Here is a 20,841-nt window from a genome sequence, read left to right on the forward strand (position 1 = left end):
AGAACATTAGGTCATGTTTGCGCTAGACTAGAGCTTATCGAGGGCGCTGACGGGAGCAACGCCAGGTGAAGGAAAAAAAAGAATTTCATGTTAGGAATTTTTCTAGGGCATCAACCAGAGTGACAAAGTTTGAAGGAGAAAAGGGTTTCATGAACTGAGCTTGTAGAGGATAACATAGAGAGCAATTATGTTCGAAGGAAAATAGGATTTAGTGATGGGAGCTTGATGAGAGTATTGATACAAACAATGACTTATGAATGAGGACAAGATTTCAAGATTGAAGTTCACGAAGAATGAGATTCATAATGAGAGCTTTGTCATGAACATGAATCATAATATTGTGCGAGCAGACAAATATTAGAATTATATGAATTTGAATAAATTTAAATTAACTTTATTTATGATGTACTTAAATAAATAGTCAGTGTATAAATAAAAAATAATTTATTCTTAAATATATATATATATATATATATATATAAAATATTTCTCTAATTTTAGATACTATAAGATATAGAGTCAATGTTTGTCTATGCATAAAATAATGATAAGGGTTCTATTAATTATTAATATTTAAAAATTCCTCTCCAGTGAAACGTTCAGAGTGGGTCGATATTCGCCAGCGTTTCACAAGCGGGAGAGAGAGGGAAAGGGAAAAAGGAAAAGAGGGAAATAGGGAGAGTTTCAGGTTTCAGCGCGAGCTTGCGGTCAGAGAGAGTTGCAAGCGCTAGCGAAAACCGGTCGTCGAGGTCGGCGAGGCAGGAGAAAGATACGAGTGATCTATAAAGGTAATCGGTGGTGGGAGGTCTTGCAATTGCTGCGGAAGAGGGGGCTGCCGTGAAGTGAAGATGGCGACGATGCAGAGTTTGCGGAAGGCGTACGGAGCCCTTAAGGATTCCACCACCGTTGGTCTCGCCAATCTCAACAGCGATTTCAAGGTTTTGATTCGAAAAACCCTTTTCCTAATTTAGAAAATTTGATCCGCAAAGTTTCCGGTGAGTGTTTAAACTAAACATAGTAATTTCAAAGAGATCTTTATTAACCTGCAAGCCGGATTTCTCTCGATAGGAGTTGGATATTGCCATCGTCAAGGCCACGAATCACGTCGAGTGTCCGCCCAAGGAGAGGCACATCAGAAGTGCGTCATACCCATCTTCTCTTTTATGAGGGTGATCCTTAGGTTTATGATTCTTCTGCTTTTTAATTCGTTGTTTTCTGTGATCGGTCTTGTTTTCAGAGATCTTGGCGGCTACAGTCATATCACGGCCGCGGGCGGACGTGGCATACTGTATACGTGCGCTTGCGAGACGGCTAGCTAAGACTCACAATTGGACGGTGCGCTTGCTTAACCCTAACTTACTACATTCTTTTCTTAAGAAATATATTTGAGTATCACTGCAGTTGTTTTATCATGCCTCACGATATATGCTTTTCTTGGATCCCTTTTTTTTTTTTCTTTCAATTCATTTGCTGCTCAAAGTTTGAGATGATAGTGCAGCTTGTGCATGCATAACGTTGCTTTTTTATTTTTTGCTCTCCCGTTTTAGAGTCATAAACATGAGTGCATTGGAATTCTAAAAAGTAACACAGATACTTGTTTCTGTTGATCCATTAAATTATCTTAATTCTCCGGATCCATGGACCTCAAACTCAATTTTTTCTCACGGCATTTATTGTTGTTGATATTTCAAGAGAATGCCTCTTCCTTGAAGTGAATTATCAAACATTATCACCTTGCTAAGAACAAAACAAATTTGAAGTCGTAAAATCTTTGGTTTATGAGAGAAACTTTTCATATTCCTTTTCATTAAACAACCAGCTTGTTGATGATGGTAGTTGGAATCGTGAATGTCATCTTAGCCATTTTCATGCTTGAATTTAAAAACATGCTGTTATTCCAGTTTCCTTGATCGTCTTACCAAATGAAATCATAGTACCTCTAGTGTTATAGTTTTTCATTAGTTAATCCTTTGTTATTTTGTATAAATTGTTGATGAAAAAATTTTCTTTTATGTTTAGGGCATCTTTCATAATGATCATCATAATCATCATCGCCACTAAACATATCCGAGCTTTCATATCATCATCATTACCTTCAGTGAAGGTCTGCATGTCAAATTTTAAATTGTGATCAACTATTTTGAAGTGCTTTTTTGATGCATAATTTTTCTAGATATTTTAAATGGAATGTGATACACTGTTAACCATTACCAAAAAAACTACTGCAATTGATAGCTAAGGTTAAATGAGTTGGTGTTAAGAAAGCATATATCAAATAATAATAAATGTTCATCATTTGACTCTTGAAAATACTTGCTTTGAATTCCCTTAGAATTGTGTCCTCTTCAATAAACGGATCAAATATAGTTGAGTTTGAAGCAGTCTCCTTGGACATGCAATCAAATGTGTTGAGTTTTGATCAAACCAAACTTTAGTAAATATATTTCAGTTTGTGTTAACATTGTCATGACAAATTCAATTTTGATCCAGACTGAATTTTAACCGAGCTGACTAGAAATCACGTGGAAAAGCATGATAAGCTAGTGGTGAAAAAGATGAACCATGCACAAAGGTGGGATATTTCACATTGATATAGGAACTTTTTGTACAAGAATTTGTATAACATATAAAATGTTGAAAAGACTTATATCTAAGAAAAAATTTCATAATATACGGTGGCACTTAGTTAAAAATAACTTTGCATTAAGATTTAAATTGACTTGTTCATGCATATTCTAAACTTATGCTTATACATGGTGAACTGATTCAAGTATGTTTTGATTGGCTGTCCCCAATTCAAGCCTGATTTCAAATTTAGTTAAAGTTTTTTTGAATGTGATAAGTGGTCCAACAAATCATCAATACAAGGAATAGGGCACCAATTCTTCATGGTGATTCTAGTCTCAATTTTATTTGACCAATTTCTATTTCAATTGATTCATGCCAATTATCCAATGATTTTGGGTTCAGAATGCCCTTATTTTTTTACAGATTTATTTTCTACCTATCAAAGAGGCTTTAACATAGATTATAATATCTTTGTTTTGCAAATCTAAAATGTGTCTACATCAATCAAGCAATTTGAAATAAATCATCATCATTGATCCTATTCTTAGTTTGGCGAAAAGTTATGCATCCTTTCTTCTACAGTCCTACTTTGCTGTTAGATCTATGTTAAGTAGCTCATTTGCTGAACTTAACCTCATTCATATTAAGCTTGTGCTGTTTGCAATCGACACAACAATTATAAATAATTTATCCTCAATAACATCTTGGTAAACAGAGTATTTGCAAAATTTTGCTTGAGTTATGGTGTTCGTATAAAAAACCCTAGGTTTTCCTTAGTCGCAAGTATTAGGAATAATAAGTAAAATGTTTGCATGTGGTTTGGTTATATTGGTGTTTGGTGTGAGGAAATTGTTAGACCGGTTCACAATGAACCGGTCCAGATCCAGCCGGCCCAAAGGGGGCTGCTGGTCTATAGGAGGCAGAAGCCTCCACCTCCTCTGCTTGGTCCACCTAATGGGGCGGGCCCCATTATTCAAAGTGAATGAAAAATTCAAACGGAGTGGTCGGCTAGGGTTTGGGAGGGAAATTAAATTAGGAAAGATCTTGTATTAAAGGGGATGTGGGAATTAGAGAGGATTAGGTTTTTGATTGATTGAAATTAGGGTTTCTTGGAGGCTTGAGCTCTAGACAATCTTGTCTAGAGATTTGGGAGAGACGATCCTCCTCTCGAATTGAGGATCTCTTGTATATTTGCTTCGTTCTTGTTTCTCTTTGATTGTTATAAGATTTGATATCGTTTGTTTGTTCTTCCACCACGATTCTTTCGTTTTCTCTCTGGTTTATACTAATTATTGATTAGGTTTGCTTGCTAACTCAAGTAAATCCAATATGATTACTTGCGAACTCAAGTATTTCCTATCAAATTGGTATAAACTAATTCTATGGACTTTAAAATACCTTAGTATGCTTATTTTGCCTTAAAAAAAAGGATAACACCAAACAAAATTCCCTGCTTTTATTTTACAAGCAAACAAACAATTTTAAACTTTAAATCAGTCCAAATGAAAAAAAAAAGTTCCCTGCTTTTATTTTACAAGCAACCAAACAATCCTAACTAATTAGAATACATTGTATTTTTAATACGCAAAGTACTTGCACCATATATCCCCTTAATGAATTCAAGGACTTATAAATCCTGTTACCTCATGCTGGAAATTCCCCAACAATTTTTTGAGTGACGTATAGTGATTGACATTACTCTACCATTTATTACCTAATGGTAAATCGGCTCATTGAAGCCTTCAATAAAACTTTGTTTCAGGTCATTAAGAAGCTATTTTGTACAAATAAAATAGAATGGCACAGTTGCCTGTGATGGCGTATGATGTCGTAGAGGAAGCCTTTGACGTGGTTTGGTGCTAATTAGAGTTTTATCAAAATGAATGAGTTTAATACTTGCAACCTAGCAGACCTTTATCGAATTCAAGGATCTAATATTATAAAAACTTAGTTTCACTAAACTTTCAGATTCTGTTACCTCATATGCTACAAATTCCTGAAAATTTCTTGAACTTCTTCATGTTAAGGTCACTAAAGGCTTTGATTATTCTTTCATTTCTTTTAATTGAACAGCTTTGGCCAGCTTCCTTTTAGACAGAAAATGCTTAGATTTTCAATTGCAGATGCTAGAAACAGTTCAATGTCAAGGAAGTGGGCAAGTTAAATGTCTGGAAGCAAATCAGGAGTTGGAGGTTCCACTTTTGAGGCTTAAGTGGATTTTAACATACTGACCTGAAGTAGGAAGCAAAAGTTACCTTAAAATTAGAATCCCCAGGTGTTCATCAAATTGTATATATCTCCCAATTTATGGATGATCCCCACTACCTTTGTTAAGTTGTCCGCATCCATATTTTAAGAAACCAATTTGGTTGTTTACATTAAACACAACAAAATGGCCCGACCAACCATCTCTCTGATCGTCTTATTCTGACTCTGACAGAAAAGTTCTGACTCTATTACCTTGATTCAGTGGGCCACACTTCAACGGTATCAACAATCAACACTAAATTAAATGAATATATTTAGAAGTTTCCATTAGTGATTGAATAAATATAAAGCTTTATGCGACATTATCATTTTAGAAGATGCAGCAATTCAAAATGCTATCTGGACTGGGACAATGTAAACTTATTTCCTAATCCAGACTTTTATTATCATCTTTCCTTTCAATGCGATGCTTATGTTCTATGATTGTATATATGCTTTGTGATAGTCTGTGGCTGGTGCTGTGCAGGTAGCTCTGAAGACACTAATTGTTATACATAGGTCTCTAAGGGAGGGCGATCCAACTTTCCGTGAAGAGCTTCTGAATTTCTCTTTGAGGACAGGCATTCTCCAATTATCAAACTTCAAGGATGACTCGAGCCCTATCGGTTTACTACATTCACTTTATATCATCTCAATAATACAATCTTGTAGGGTTTTGTCGTAGTTTTAGAATAATATAACTCATCACCTTGTGCAGCTTGGGATTGCTCTGCTTGGGTTCGAACTTATGCTTTATTTTTGGAGGAAAGGTTGGAATGCTTTCGCTTATTAAAGTATGACGTTGAAGCTGAACACTTGGAAAAACCTGTTCCAGGGTCAGAAAAGGTGCGGGCAGCCAAAGTGCTATTTCTTCATTTAAATTTCCATGCAGAAGCATACGGTTTATGCTTTTCTTTTACATTTTATTTAAAGCAAGTTTTACTAAAACCAACGAGCCTTATCCAGGGTCACAGTAGAACGAGAGGATTGAATTCTGAGGAGTTATTAGAACAGTTGCCTGCACTACAACAATTACTATATCGTCTTATTGGATGCCGTGTAATCATCTTGGAACCTGATTTGATGTTTCTCTCAAATTAATTGATGAATGTGCAGATATTTCTGTTTGGAAGTTCTAATTGCTTTTAATGCTTACTATTATATTTTTCTTCTTATTATGCAGCCAGAAGGAGCTGCATTCAGCAGTCATGTTATTCAATATGCATTGGCGTTGGTAAGCCTCAACCTTCTACCTAGATTTGCTCTTTGGTGAATTACTTCTTCCTGCTAGTTGCATTTTTGGTAGTTTTATCTAATTTTTCTCCAGCACTATTGTTACCATGCAGTTATCATATCATTCTTATCTTCATGGTGCAAGGTTACCTGTTGTCAGGGTTCCCTGGTTTTTCATGTTTTTTTTGGAAGTTTGTACTCTTATCATTTTTTAAATTCTCCTCACCGTCCTCCTGTAACTGCTTTTTTGAAATTGGAGTGTTCTGTTGCTTGGTATTTCTTATGTAGAGTCCTCTGTTTTACTTCATACTGATATTAGATGAAATTCAGCTTATAATTTGATGCTAAAATTTTAAGGTTATTGTTTTTCATGGTGGGTTTTTTCTCACTACTATTGTCTGCTGTGTTCTTAGATCATGCTTATCCTCATGTTTTAAGGTTAATTGTTGTTCAGGTTCTTTGTATTTTTTTTCTCTTTTTAAAAGTTTTTGCTCCTATCACTTTTGAAATTCCTACGTAGTCTTGGAACAGCTATTTCTTAGAGATTGTACTGTCTTGTAACAGATTTCATCATCTTACTAGACATTTGCAAGATGATGTGCATTGGTGTATGCTTTTCGCTGGTGATATTCTTCTTGCTGATAAGACTAGAGAGGGAGTTGATGAAAAACTTGAATTATGGAGATCAACCTTAGAATCTAATGGTTTTCATTTGAGTAGATCTAAAATTGAATATATTGAGTGTAATTGTAATAGTAAAAGATCTAGTGTTGATAATATGACATTGGGTGATCAAGTCATTTAAAAAAGTGCATGTTTTAGATATCTTGGGTTTATTGTTCAAAAACAATGGTGAAATAAATAGGGATTATGATTAATAGAATTCAAGTTGTATTGTTGAATTGGAGGAATGCTTTGAGCCTGTTGTGTGATAGTAAAGTATTCCTCAAACTTAAGGGAAAAATTATAAGATGGTGGTGGCAGCTGTAATGTTTTATTGTGCAGCATGTTGGTCGTTAAAAGAGAAGCATTAAATTAAGTTGTTGCATAGATGAGGATGTTCAGGTTGATAAGTGGCTTTACACTTAGAGATGGAATATAAAATGAGTATATACGTGAAAAGGTTGGAGAAGGTCTAGTGGCAAATAAGATTAGAGAGAGTTGCCCTAGTTAGTTTGGTTACATAAAACTTCGACCTTTGATGACCATGTTAGGAGAGTAGATGTATTAGATTCAACATATGTTAAGAATATGTTAAGAAAGGTAGAGGTTGACCTAAAAAGATTTTGGTTAGAGAGTGAAAATTGACGTTTTTATTAGATTTAAATAAAAAATTGACTCTTAATTGGATACAATGGAGACAAAGGATTCATGTAGCTGACCTGAAGTAGTGGGATAAACGTTTGTTGTTGTTGTGGCTAAGTATTCCTTTTCTAGAGTTCTATGTTTCACTTATTACTTTTAGATGAAATTTAGCTTATATGTGATGCTTACATTTTAATTGGTCAAAATTGTGTGTTATTTAATTTATGCTTATTATTGCTTACCATCATTTTACTCGATTTGTCTTTAATATAGATTGATATTCATATGCTAATAGTTTGCATAGTTGAAATGAATTTTCTGAATTGATAGATTGAAGTCAAAATAGATTTGCTTGAGCTGCATCTAGTCTTAGTCCTCTTCCTTCTTTAATTAACTTCGAAGAAATTCACCTTCAATCTAACAGTCTTGCTTTTATTTCCAACATTAACTCATAATCCCATACATTTCTTTCGTTTTCTATCTTTTTCCAATATCTTTATATTAAAAACTTTCTTGTTTTCCCACTGGTTAACGGATGATGCATATGCATCAAATATATGCATCCTAGTAATTTATCGATTTTCGCCAAGCTGGAGATGTAGGCAGATTCTTTTATAAGCTATTCAGATTTTATCATATGCTTTTGTGTCCTGTAGTATAGTTAAAACATGTTGCTTTCCATATTTCTCCTTAGTCACGTTATTGACAATAAAATTACACTAATTTATAATCATTGTATTGTTATAAGAAAAGTGCTTTCATTGACATTGTTATTTGTTCTTGTTCTATGAAGTTGGAGGTTTTATATGCTTTTCCTCAAACCCACCTTTTTTAATATATTTGCAAAAGTGAACTTTTTCATCCTTCCATGGTCATTAATTGGCAGGTTCTGAAAGAAAGTTTCAAAATTTATTGTGCTATTAATGATGGCATCATCAACCTTGTTGATAAGGTAAACAATTCTATGTTTTATCTTTAGTTTTTTTCATGAAAGTCTTGATTGATCCGTGTAGGATTTATTCACATTCATTTTCATGGCAACTTTATTTTGGTATAGTTCTTTGAGATGCCAAGACATGAAGCTGTTAAAGCCCTTGAGATCTATAAAAGGGCTGGTCAGCAGGTATGCAACCATCCATTGGGATTACATTTATTATTGAAGTGTGTGTATTTTCTATATATATATCCTTTTTATGCTTAATATATTAATTTGTTGTTCAATTCACAGGCTACAAACCTATCAGAGTTTTATGAGGTTTGTAGGGGATTAGAACTTGCGAGGAACTTCCAATTTCCAAATTTGAGAGAGGTGCTTTATGTTGTTCAATCAGCTTTTACTGCATTCATTTTCTCCGTTTATGTGGTTTGTTGATTCATTTTCTTTCAACCATATTTCAGCCGCCTCAGTCTTTTCTTGCAACCATGGAAGAATATATAAGAGAGGCTCCACGGGTAGTTTCTGTTCCCAGTGAGGCTCTGGTTAGCATTTGTAACCTCATTGTTACTTCAGTTTTTCAACGTTACTTTTTTATTTCTTCATATTTGTCCGAACTTTCAAAAGTATCATTTATTTCTCAGCTGCAATTACCATAGTAAGTTAAAGCTTTTGAGGAAAGTAGGTATATCTGTGTACATTAGAACTTATCATATTTTTTCCACCCAAAGCACGACCCAAAGCACGAGTTTTATGATATTCCTAATTTGTTAGTATGGTTCTGTGGAAGCAACAAGATTTGAATTTTTTTTCTCCTTACAGTTTTTTGTTATTGCATTCTCAATTGGTTTTAAAAACTGATTGGGTTTGTGTAGCATGTGAACTGTACTGTTTATGACCCATATTGTGTGAATCATTGTCCACGTTATGACGAGACTAGCCAATGCATCATCATCGCCAGCATTATTTTTCTGGGACCCAAGCAATCATTCTTTTTCCCTTGAATACTTGAGGCTTGTATATGTTGTTAACTCTCGTTTAAACCAACAAATTTTCTCAACTTCTAATTGTGTTATTGATCTATTCCTTTTATTTTCCATCCCTTTTCGCATTACTTCTATCTCCCTATCTTCTTTTCTTCTTGTTTTGCTTCTCAAATAACTCAAGTTTAATTTGTACAATTTTGTTTTCCCAAGGGGATGCTACTCTATCTAATGTATCATTTCACAAATTGCACTCTGGCTTTTTTTTTTAATTATGCATGCGTCTTAACTTTCTTAATTTTATCGCACTAAACTTGGTTATTTTTTTCTTTCCTCACAAACATTCATTAAAGTAATATAATCATTATTATTGTTATTTAATAACATTTTTTTTTTAAATTTTCCATGTTTCCTAGTCTAGCGTCCTATAAGAATTTGTCCATTTTTATTGTGAACTTTAACTACAAAATTGTTTCGTCATCTATATACATCCCGAGTTCTGTGTAATTTATCTTAGATATCCAAGTCTATGATATGTAGATATTAGTTGATCTAAATAATATTAAATGATCTTTTTTTATATCTAATAAAATTCCCTATTGTCTACCTTAGCTTTTATCTATGAATCCAAAGTCCCTAGTCTTCTGTCGTTTTTCTTTGTTTTTATTGCTTAACACTTTAGAAATTATTTAACCTGATAGGGCAATGTTTTCTACATATAGCAAAGATCAATAGATTGTGCTATATGCACCCCGTTGTTGAATATAAATGGATATGAATTCACATTTGCCTCTTCATATATACATATTTTGATTGGAACTCTATTATTTAATGCTAGTGAATGCCATATATTATAACAACTTCAATATAGCTTCTAAAGACATTTTCCCATGGTGCCCCTCTATATCAATTCCTATGATACTTGATCATATACTTTTTCGAAGTCAATAAAAAAGTCTATGAACAACTATTTAATACTTTATATATTTTTTTTCATCAATTATCTTTGTACTAAATTTCTTCCATAATTTATCTTGCAGTGATGGTCTTGTTTCAACCTTTAACTTAATTTCTTGGTATTTATTTTAAGCTTGATTTCCCTATGATGGCTTAAATTTTAAGCATATCCTTTTGACCTTGTAAAATGTGGTGGTGCTGCTATAGTGTGGTGGGTTGCTGTCTGTGAACTCGTCTGAGATATGCTCTTCGTTATCATGTACTGACGTGGGTGTGTGATTTGATTACTTCACTCAAAATTGTCTGCAAAATAGTTTTCTTGGAAAGTATACGTATTTCGGAAAAGTATAGGTAGAACAGTCCAAAAGGTTCGTCAAAAACCATTTGATATTGGTTTTTAGTTCTCTTATCTCCGATATTGTCTCCAAACACCTCAAACCTGCCTCCCGACCTACCCTTCCTGGCTGCAAATGGCTCTTCCCATATAGGTTATTATGGAGTAGAAATAAATTACCCCTGGGAGCTATTATTTTTTCATTTGGTATTAAATAGGCAGCTAATTAAAAACTATTTCACTGTACATTTGGCAACCATTTTTGCTTCTTAAATTTCTCCACATGCATCATTTTGTAGATTCGCAAGATGGGTAGTAAATGACATCTTAGTTTCACAGGACCTGTTGCTTGCGTCTAGAAATGCAGCGAACTTTAAATCGGTAAAAGATTATTTGGGAAGAACGTTTGGCACGTTTGATAGTGGAGTTTAAACTTGTTTATGTCTAATGTTTTTTTCAGGACAGACAGTTATAGTAGAGCAGTCCTATGCGGTTTCACGGTTGTTTGTATTTTTGGACACTAATTATTCCTATGGAACTGATGTTTGTTAGCCTTTTTAAAATTCCGAGTACTTAAAAGAAATCTATTTACATGTCATAAGATTGATTCTCTTATGTTGGGCTTGATGCTCGGTGATTTCAAGGAAGCAATTGATATAAAGAATGTATCATCAGTTCGTCAAAAATATGTCTAACCAATTTTGTCGCAATCCTTCAGTCTAATACCGCGAAATATCCTTCCCTAAACCTAACTGCATAGAGCTAGATTGATGCGGGCTGTTGTAAAATAAATAAATAATAAAAAATAAATAAAAAGAAAAAAAATAAAAAATAAAAAAATTGATGTTGGCTGTTGTATTTTTTAGTATACAATTTTTTAGAAAAAAAAAAGATGCCGGCTGTTGTAGGAATGATATGTCTGGATTGTTGGCCTTCTGTTAGTCTATTATGTATAACAAAGTCTCCTCTAAAATTTTTAATGGTGCCATCATTCTAGCTAGTATTTGTTTGTCATATTGCCAATACTAGGCAATTGATTAAGAACCATAAGGAATCGTATGTCTTAGTAAGGATCCGTATATTTATTGAATTTTTTTTAGTCAAAATTTCATTTATATTCAAATTCAGCGTGGTAGAAATGTGAAACATGTATGCTTAGAGAATGAGAATTCATAAAGTTCAGCAATATAATCGTGAAAAAGGCGGGATGCCGGGCGCGCTCGAGTGCTTGACGCGACGCAGGCGGTCGCGGGGCAGCCGGGTTTATGAGTTATTCCGGGTCATTCTCGGGTTTATGGGTCAACCCGAACCCGACCCGGTTTTGTAAACGGGTCGGTTTTCTTTAGCCGAACCTTACCCGCTTTAGGTTCGGGCCAACCCAAGCCCGAAATTTTCGGGTCGGGTTTGCAGGTCGGGTCTAATATTGACAGGCATACTTTCACTTATCATATTTGAACATGTCGGAACATACCATGATAGGATTATTCACATAAGAAATATGTAATCAAATGATGCTTTATTTAGAGAATTCTTTAATAAATGATCCTTAATTGATTTATTTCTTATTACATTTAGATTATTTTCTTTTTGCTACTTCATCACGTGTAAAGTACATACACTCTATTCTCACACTCTATATGTAGAGTATGTTTGTAAGAGATTATGAATGAAAGATAAATATTGATGCAAGCATGAAGCTCTTTCTTAAGGGTGACTGACTTTCATCTCCTTTCCTCTCTCTCATGCATGCATCCTCTCTCCTATGGCTTTCTCTTTTATGGCTGACTTTGTGTTCTCTTTCTCATATTTGAAGGACTTTCTAATACAAGTTTCTCTTACCTTTATCAATCAACAACAAAAGTGTAAGTTATCATCAACTTCATCAAGCCATCAAAAGCTATTGGCAACAAGAATAGTTTTCTAGCTATCTCATCTTCATCATGATGCCTGTGTAACATTGTTCAATTTCATTTCAAAATGGTTTTTGAACTATTGAGCGGAAAAGAGTGTCTTTTATCTATTCATGAAGGGCTGATCATGAAATGCTGTTTCTTGTCGTAAAGGGCCGACCATGCTGCACAGCTTCTTGTTCATATGCAAGGGAAATAAAGCTTAATATATATAGAAACACTTTATTCGGATTTGAAAATTTCGAATGTTCTTGTTTGGATGGATGTGGTTGTGAAGCTTTCCATTTTCTTTGATGAAGTTCGTTGTGTTAAAGAAGGTTTCATTATACATTTTCCTAAACTTTGGAGTCAATAATTTGAATTTGATTTGACCTGATAGAACCTCGACACTTTTGCATTATAATTTATGATATATATCATTTTGCACATTGACAGTTGCCAGGCATACTATAATTTACAAAAAAAAATGCAATAATGCTGTTATGAGACCCTGTCAGAAAGAAATTGACATCCGTTTTAGGCAAGATTTAGTTTATTGATTGCTGTTGGTTGTTAAGTGGTAGATCAACTATTTGACAGTAGGAATTGCGATAGCAGCTGTCATTTTAATCTTGTGTATATGTTGTATGGCCACTTCACTTAAAAGCTCCATTTTTGTGGTGTGCCATCTGAAAAAAAATATAGTTGACTCTATGTAGACTGTCATGTTATGGTGTATTTTTAGAAAAAGTATGCTATATCTTGTATGGAGAAATATTTTTCTATATGAAGAGAATACTTAATTCTAACTTGATTCAGGAATTTCCGGAGAGACTTCTTTTAACTTACAAAGAGCCAGAGGATACTCCTGCTGCTGTTGAGGAAGAAAACCCACCTGTTGAAGATACAAAGATAGAACCTTCTCACGTGGGAGTTGAAGTTACACCTAGCCCTCTCCAGGAGGCAGATGATGGAGATTTATTGGTAAGTTTGGGTGAATATTGATGGCTCTCTTCATTGCCCTTCATTCCTCTATAATCTCCTCGTCTCCTTCATCTTCACTTTCTACTTAATCCAAGTTAAAATCCATCTTATGCACAGGGTTTGAATGATTTTAATCCGGGTGCATCAGCAATAGAAGATAGCAATGCGTTGGCTTTAGCAATAGTTCCATCTGGTATGCTTATTGTTATCTGTTTTCATCATGTATTAGTTTATGTTTATTTGCATAATATTCATGATCGATATGGTTGAAATTAACTTTTGTACTCTTGAACAGATGCTGCCTCCACTAATTCTGGTGCAATTAATGACAAGCCATTTGATCCATCTGGATGGGAGCTAGCTCTTGTTACCAGTAGCAATAACCATTCATCTACCGTTGAAAGCCAGCTGGTTTGTATTGTCATCTTTTTAAAGTAACAAAGCTGCAGTAGAATTTCATCATTTCGTGTCCCATTGTTGTTTGTTGAAATACTTAGTTTGTTGACTTAGACTTTGTTTGGGACGGCTTCCTTTTACCTTCTTAAAGTAGGTTTCTAGTACAATTTTTTTTTTTAATTTTGTACTAGTAACCTGCTTTAAGAAGCGGAAAGAAAGCCGTCCCAAACAAAACCTTAGTTTGTTGCGGCTGCTTACTTCTTGTGACATTTGTCCGGTACTACGTATATGGACCCCATTGACCATCGTAGGGGTTGCAAGGGAGATGGAAGGACTTGAGTTTGGAAGGCGAGGAAAATATAAGTATTTAAAAAATGCAACAAATATTGTAAAAAGACGATACACGACAATGAATTAAGGTTAGCATGATGTATAAATAATGATAGATTATGACAGATACATCAAAATAACTAACATAAACAAAAAATAATCCAGACGCTATCAAGGAGAAGAAATGAACTACAAAATATCTCAATAGCATATATTAACTGTTCATGCTTTGCCTAACGCACAAGCTAATGATTTAAAAGATAGAGGATTTGAGGGGAACGAAGGCAGAAGAGCAACAAAGAAAGATGCTTGACTTTGCGTTAGAGTTTGATGGCATGGTTTGAGTAATATTGGTATCATGATGATAATTTGGCAAGTCTTAGGAGGAAGAAAATCTGCTGAAGCCATGAGTTTATGAAAGTGTGATTTAGCATCATAAAAAGTACAGCACATGCATCGAGAGTATAGTATCATAAATAAAATAGGGAAAAAAAAAAGATTCTACTTCCATCAGAAGATATGAAATGCATGAAAGAAGATGAAGAACACATCTTGATTTCTGGTGTTTGGCTGAGCATACGGCCTGCTTGTCTAAAACACAAATTGAGGGATGGCAGCGATAAAAAAGAAAATTGTATTTGAGTCTGTGTTACTGAATTAGGTTTGAATGGCATAGGTTGAGTTCTATTGGTATCAGAACATCCTACGAAAGTGGCACAAGAACTGTCCATTTGGAACTGTCCATTTGGAGTGGTTTTAGTTCTTTGTAAAATTTATTATTGTGTTATTATAGAGAAAGTAAGTTTTTTGAAAGTTAATTACAATTGTAGTATTATATCTTTTTTAGGAAAAATGATCAAAATGGTCCCTTGACTCTTTACGAAGGACTAAAATAGTCCTCAATTATATTAAATGACCATTTTGATTCTTCGAGTCTTTTAAAAGGAACCAAAATAATACTATCATAATATAATTTTGGTTCATCTTTAAAGAGTTGAGGGATCAAAATGATCATTTAATATAGTTGGAGATTTTTTTAATCTTTCAGAAAGAATCAATGGACCATTTCAATTATTTTCTCTTTTTTTTTGAAAAGTTGGATAATTTTTTTAGCTACAACACTAATAGAAACAACATGGATTATGTGAGTGGCATTTTCTTTAATCTTGATCATGCCATATTCTTTTTAGTTTTTTATCTCTTCTGCCTATTGATGAAGGATGTTTAATAACCTTCAAGATTCTGTATGTAATTGATAGATGACATATTATACTAATTTTACCATTCATTGTAAGAACAAGGTTTCACATTTTGCAATGGACTTCCAGGGAGGTGGCTTTGACAGGCTCATATTGGATAGTTTGTATGACGATGCCGCATATAGACAGCAGCAGCAGCTGCAGCTGCAGCAGCAACCACACCACGGTGTTCCTCCAAATCCTTTCATGGCGGCCGATCCTTTCGCCGTGTCAAACCAAGTAGCCGCCCCTCCATCTGTGCAGATGGCAGCCATGGCTCAACACCAGTCCTTGATGATGCATTCCAACCCGTTTGCACACCCGATGGCCTTACAACAGCAACCTCCATTGCTAACGGGTGCTTCCGCAAACCCCTTCGCAGACACGACAGGTTTCGGGTCATTCCCCGTGAACAACACCCATTACCAAAACAACCCATTCGGAACCCAGCTGCTGTGATGTTTTTGCATGCATTAGGCTCCATGTTTTCTTGTCATGCTTGGTTTGTGAGTTACTAGGTCATTTGTTGGAAAAATTATTCTGTGCGGACGCACTAGAATGCGCCATGTCACTTTTTTGCTCGGTACCGGTGCTCCGTATTTGGTGACGTGGCGCGTTCTGGTTGGTTTCTGGACCGTCCGGTATTCACATAGAATAATTTGTCCAGTTGTTGGCCTTCAATATGCAGGAATGTTTACTGAGTTATATAGATTTGAAGTAGGCATGGAAGAACTTGATTCTCATTTTTTATATATGTACATTTTACAGAGCAAGGCAGCAGGAACCTTGGTAAGTATAGTTGTATAGACATTTTATTTTAGAGCTTGAAATGTAATCGACTTGTTTTTTTTTTTTTTTTTTTTTTTTTTTTTTTTTTTTTTTTTTTTTTTTTTTTTTTTAAAATGAATTTAGTTAATACTTTAATAGTCAGCTCATTAATTTGTTACCAGAAAGTATAATATAAATCTGTTTTCCTCATTATTTTCTTAAAAGTCCAATTTTTATTTAAATCTATTTTTTTAAAAAATAAATTTTAATATTTTCTAATCAAATATTTTTAAACCTATCTTTATATTTTTTTAAATATAGGCCAAATTTAATACACTACTCTTCTAACTGTGTCATCAGAATGACGGTGTCCGCAAATCGATTAGATTGCAACTTGTCCTAAATATATTTTAAAATCCTTAAATATCATGTGGGAATATCATGTGGGATATTTTAATTATCCAAATTAGGAGTGAACTATAAATTTGATCTTATGTGTATAATCATGTGCTGAACAACCTAATTACATATTAATAAACCCTAGATCTTAAACTCCTACATCAAAATACACAATCTTGGTAGTTGAGAAATAAGTAATTTAAGAGTTCCTGTATCAATTAAGGCTATTAAATCTCAATTTGTTTTGTCAAGGCTCAGCTGATCATCATTCAGCAAGCCATCTGCTGGCATTTTACCAAGGAAGAACCCAAACAACCCATAATTTACAGTAACAAATTTCTAACAAAAGGAAAGCCTTATTACTAGATTAATATTGTTCTTGGATCCAGAAACAAAGTGAAATAATCTTTATATCATTTCCAGAAACAAAAAGGAAAACAATACGCTACAATAACAAAGCTCTATATGGGGTCCTGGTTGGATACCCATGATTTACTTGGACAAGCTTCGCCCACCCATGGTGACTTTCGGAATGTCGTACCCACGTATACCCACCAACTTTCCATACTTTTTGAACGCAATATGCCACAGACTGATTGTCTTGAGACTTGTTGCTCTTTACTCTGATTGCAAACTTTTAAGGCGCATATCAGAATTTACTGTAGTTGCAGTGTGGTTAAGTGTTGCACACTACGTAGTGAGAATTGCAGTAATATAAGATATACGACGATTAACAATGTAAATCGATTTACCCCCGATGTTGAATACGCACCCATAAGGCAATGAGCATACCCATACCCACCCATACCCATTGGGTATGGCTGGGTACATGGGTGGGTGTGGGTATAGGTACCCAATGCAAGGCTCTGTACAATAACCAATCTATTCCAAGATATTTTCATTTTCAACAGCTATTATCTCCTCCAAAAATAATAAAATAAACTATAGTCAAAGTTCTTTTCAAAAATCTTAATGAGAAAATACATGTAACTTATACAACAATGCTGCAAAATTGCTCTTAAAAGGTAGCTAAGTTCAAAGAATTTGTTAACATGCATAAAAGCTGGTTCATGGAGTAAAAGCTGTTGGTAAGAACTACAAGGTGAAGATCAACATTTTACTACCTTGGACCAAACTGCCTCTGTTGAGGAACACACCATATTTTACCTTATATTATCACCTAAAGAGATTAACAGAGAAAACAGTTCAAAGGGATTTGGATATAACAAATAATCACCATAAATGAATTACCAGCTTCAGAATAAAAACTGGGGAGATGAACTTCTGCGGCCATATATGCACATAATTTATGCTGGAGATTGACGTTTGGACATCCTTAACAGACGTGATTTGCTTTTCTCTGCTGGTGGTCTAAATATTATGTCATCAAGCTTGCCGCAGAAGATTTTGTTAAACTGCAAAGCAAATGGCAGCGTTGGAAAAAGCTAGTGATCAGAAAAGGATGGTTAAGAATTTGTTTGGGACGACTGTTTTATTGCTTTTTAAAACAGTTTTTTAATTTTAAAACTAAATTTTTATATTAAAAAGCTGCTTTAAGAAACAGTAAGAAAATTATCCCAAACGAAGCCTAAGTATCCCATGAATATAGAACAAAAAAGAGTCATAATGGATATTTATGTTCCTTTTATGGGTAACAAAAAATGCTAACACCATGAGGAAGTTCTCAGCCGAGTATATATTGTTTGATACTCTTTTAATTTAGAATCTTTGCGAAGAATTTTTGTTGTATTTGACTCAATTTGGCTTCAAGTTTGGTACAATCACATATTGCACCAAATTCAAGTTGCATTGCATAAGATCTTAGTATTCCCTTCTTTGATGAATATTACAATGGCTGCTGAGAGCGGAACCATCTTAATTTGGAAGGTATTGGGTATGTTTAAAAAATGAAAGAACATAGGAGAAAAAGTCATCTCAAAGTCATCTCTAGGGTCAAATTTATTGGCAGGAACAATGTTGTTTCTATTACAAGAAGTAAAGGCATATAAAAAGTTGTCATGCATTCATTTTACACTGCATTTCTCTTTCATCCAACCAGTCCCTTAGAGGAATCGAGAGGCTGGTCATGAGGGAGTTATAAGAGAACGAGACGAGCGGAGATATTGAGATGTGCGTTCGTGGGGTCATGCCAGGTGGTGATATAAAACATATAATTAACAAATTTTAATTGAAATCAGCTTAATTTATGAAATATGTTTAAAAAATTATCTAAAATTTATTGGAAAAAAAAAATCTCTTTTTATTTATTTATGACCTATCTTTACTTTAAGAGAGAAAAGTTGTCATTACAAAATTCTTGAGGAATGATAAATACTCTTTCTTCCTTTAAATATATTCTTAAGAAACTCTTCTACGCTACTGATTAATTCATTGGCTTTCTTATTCTTATTATTGTTTTGGCAACAGGGACATTGGCCACTTGATCTTGTGCTTCATACTTGAATGTTCACATAATGATTTTTTTATACTTGGATTTGGATATCACTTTTTACGATGTAGGATTTAAGAAGCATTATTATTGGGTCATCTATAGCCAGGATTTCTTATAAATTTTTGTAGTTGGATCAACACTGTCCATGGATTTGGATATCACTTTCCATAAGGATTTTGGCCTCTAATCAACATCGTTGCTCAAACCAGAAGAATTAACTGAGCGTTTATGGAATAGCGGAGGTGCGCTTCACATCCTATGTAATGTGAGAAACTAAAAATATGTAAATAATGCCATCTTACAAGAGAACTTCAGGAATATTTTGATGCAAACAATAAAAACATAGGGAAACAGAGATTTTTAGGACTTCGTTGACTCCATCTGCAAGCCTCCTATGCAAATATCCCTTGTAGCTAATTATTGATTTCATGATAATATATTTTGCGATGTCATCTAATGATTTGCAAAATATTTTCAAAGGTGATTCAATTAATAACAATCATGCAGATAATAATATTTAGTCTAAGGGACCTTCAGCCATTTGGAGATGGGCTTAACTAGAGAATTGATAAAGACTCAAATGCAAAGATTAATCCAAGATCAATTAGTCTAATGTGTGAAAAATGGGTATATTTTCAATGTAAATTAATTAAGAATATTTTTCACTATGTTATATGAATTTGAGTGTTTAAAACAAAATCACCAACAACCAATTGAGTTTTGCCATTATAAATAATTAAGATGTGTAAGTAAACTAGATAGGCAAAGATGCGAAGCTATGTATTGAGTCGACTTTTGAAGTAACACCTAAGAAATACAAGATTGTTACAAATAAACTATTAATGGAGAACCCAAAAAAGCACCAATTCGGCAGGTCTACAGAAATAATATGAAAGGTATCAGAAGAAGAGGTGAACTAAAATTAATAGGAATAAATGCTTGAAAAAAGTTATAAAAGCTAAACTTTACACCACGTAACACTTACTGGGATCGACAAAGAAGAGGAATCATAAAGATTTGAACCTAAAACATTGGGAAGACAATGATAATGGATAAATGCATGCATTATGAAAAGTGATTATTTAATACAAAATACTCCTCTAAATAGCCTTTTTTAAATTGTAAAATGTCAGTCAAAGCAGGCTATGGTTGTGCTGAACATTATCTCGCTCACTTTGAATATGATATAAAATCTTGTTCTTTACTAGGGAAAACATTCCCGATAAAGAGAATCCAATTTTGAAAACACCATTTTTAAGTGCTATGCAGTAGAAAAACAGAGGGAGATTTTCATATTTATTAACTACTTAAGGATTATGAAACATTTGAAAATTGCAAATTTAATAGAAGGGCAGATTACTTTTTAGCCAAAACATATGGACCTCTGGTTACTCAATTTTCATAACCATTTCTTTATTAGGGAAATCATTTCCTTCCCGATAAAGAGAATCCAATTTTGAAAACACCATTTTTTTCGTGCTATGCAGTAGAAAAAAAAACAGGGAGATTTTCATATTTATTAACTTCTTAAAGATTATGAAAAATATGAAAATTGCAAATTTAATAGAAGGGCAGATTAATTTTTGGTCAAATCATATGTGGACCTATGGTTACTCAATTTTCAAAACCACTTGCAGAACACGGTAAGAAAGTACTCACCTTGAAATATTCTTCTGTGTCTCCAGCTGCTCGTTGAATATCCACCATAAAAATTGATGGAGCTACCTCAAAAATCTGCATCAATTTCAAATTGATGGAGCGAACTCAAAGGAAATAGAAGATTGGTAGGTGCGGCAAATTAGCACAGTAAATAAAAGTCAGTTA

General features: G+C 34.0%; 2 protein-coding genes across 2 annotated transcripts in view; one reads left to right on the forward strand and one right to left on the reverse strand.

Annotated features, from left to right (window-relative positions):
* The first annotated feature begins 691 nt into the window (after positions 1-691).
* On the forward strand, positions 692-16,253 carry LOC110113560 (putative clathrin assembly protein At2g01600). Its single transcript, XM_020846196.2, has 15 exons — positions 692-938; positions 1,069-1,138; positions 1,238-1,335; positions 5,303-5,441; positions 5,534-5,661; positions 5,782-5,874; positions 5,999-6,049; positions 8,240-8,305; positions 8,411-8,476; positions 8,582-8,662; positions 8,752-8,832; positions 13,270-13,434; positions 13,552-13,627; positions 13,730-13,845; positions 15,489-16,253. The coding sequence occupies exons 1-15, from the start codon at positions 849-851 to the stop codon at positions 15,855-15,857; spliced, it is 1,689 nt and encodes a 562-aa protein (XP_020701855.1). The 5' UTR covers positions 692-848; the 3' UTR covers positions 15,858-16,253.
* Positions 16,254-17,497: 1,244 nt separating this feature from the next.
* Positions 17,498-20,841, reverse strand: part of LOC110113559 (CBL-interacting protein kinase 8) — a 30,101-nt gene continuing 26,757 nt past the window's right edge. Inside the window, exons 13-14 of the mRNA XM_020846195.2 lie at positions 20,677-20,751; positions 17,498-17,980 (exon numbers count right to left, since the gene is read on the reverse strand). Of these exons, the coding sequence (XP_020701854.1) occupies positions 17,873-17,980; positions 20,677-20,751 (183 nt within the window). The 3' untranslated portion in view covers positions 17,498-17,872. The remainder of the gene's footprint in view (positions 17,981-20,676; positions 20,752-20,841) is intronic.

Source organism: Dendrobium catenatum, unplaced genomic scaffold (assembly GCF_001605985.2).
Source record: "Dendrobium catenatum unplaced genomic scaffold, ASM160598v2 fragScaff_scaffold_1557, whole genome shotgun sequence".
Lineage (NCBI taxonomy): Eukaryota > Viridiplantae > Streptophyta > Magnoliopsida > Asparagales > Orchidaceae > Dendrobium > Dendrobium catenatum.

What these genes read in the sequence shown, in the direction of transcription:
- LOC110113560 (XM_020846196.2), top strand. Translation starts at nt 849, where the DNA reads ATGGCGACGATGCAGAGTTTGCGGAAGGCGTACGGAGCCCTTAAGGAT. An exon ending in ATAAAAGGGCTGGTCAGCAG is followed by an intron (nt 8,477 to 8,581) that starts GTATGCAACCAT and finishes TTCAATTCACAG; the next exon opens with GCTACAAACCTATCAGAGTT. An exon ending in AATTTCCAAATTTGAGAGAG is followed by an intron (nt 8,663 to 8,751) that starts GTGCTTTATGTT and finishes ACCATATTTCAG; the next exon opens with CCGCCTCAGTCTTTTCTTGC.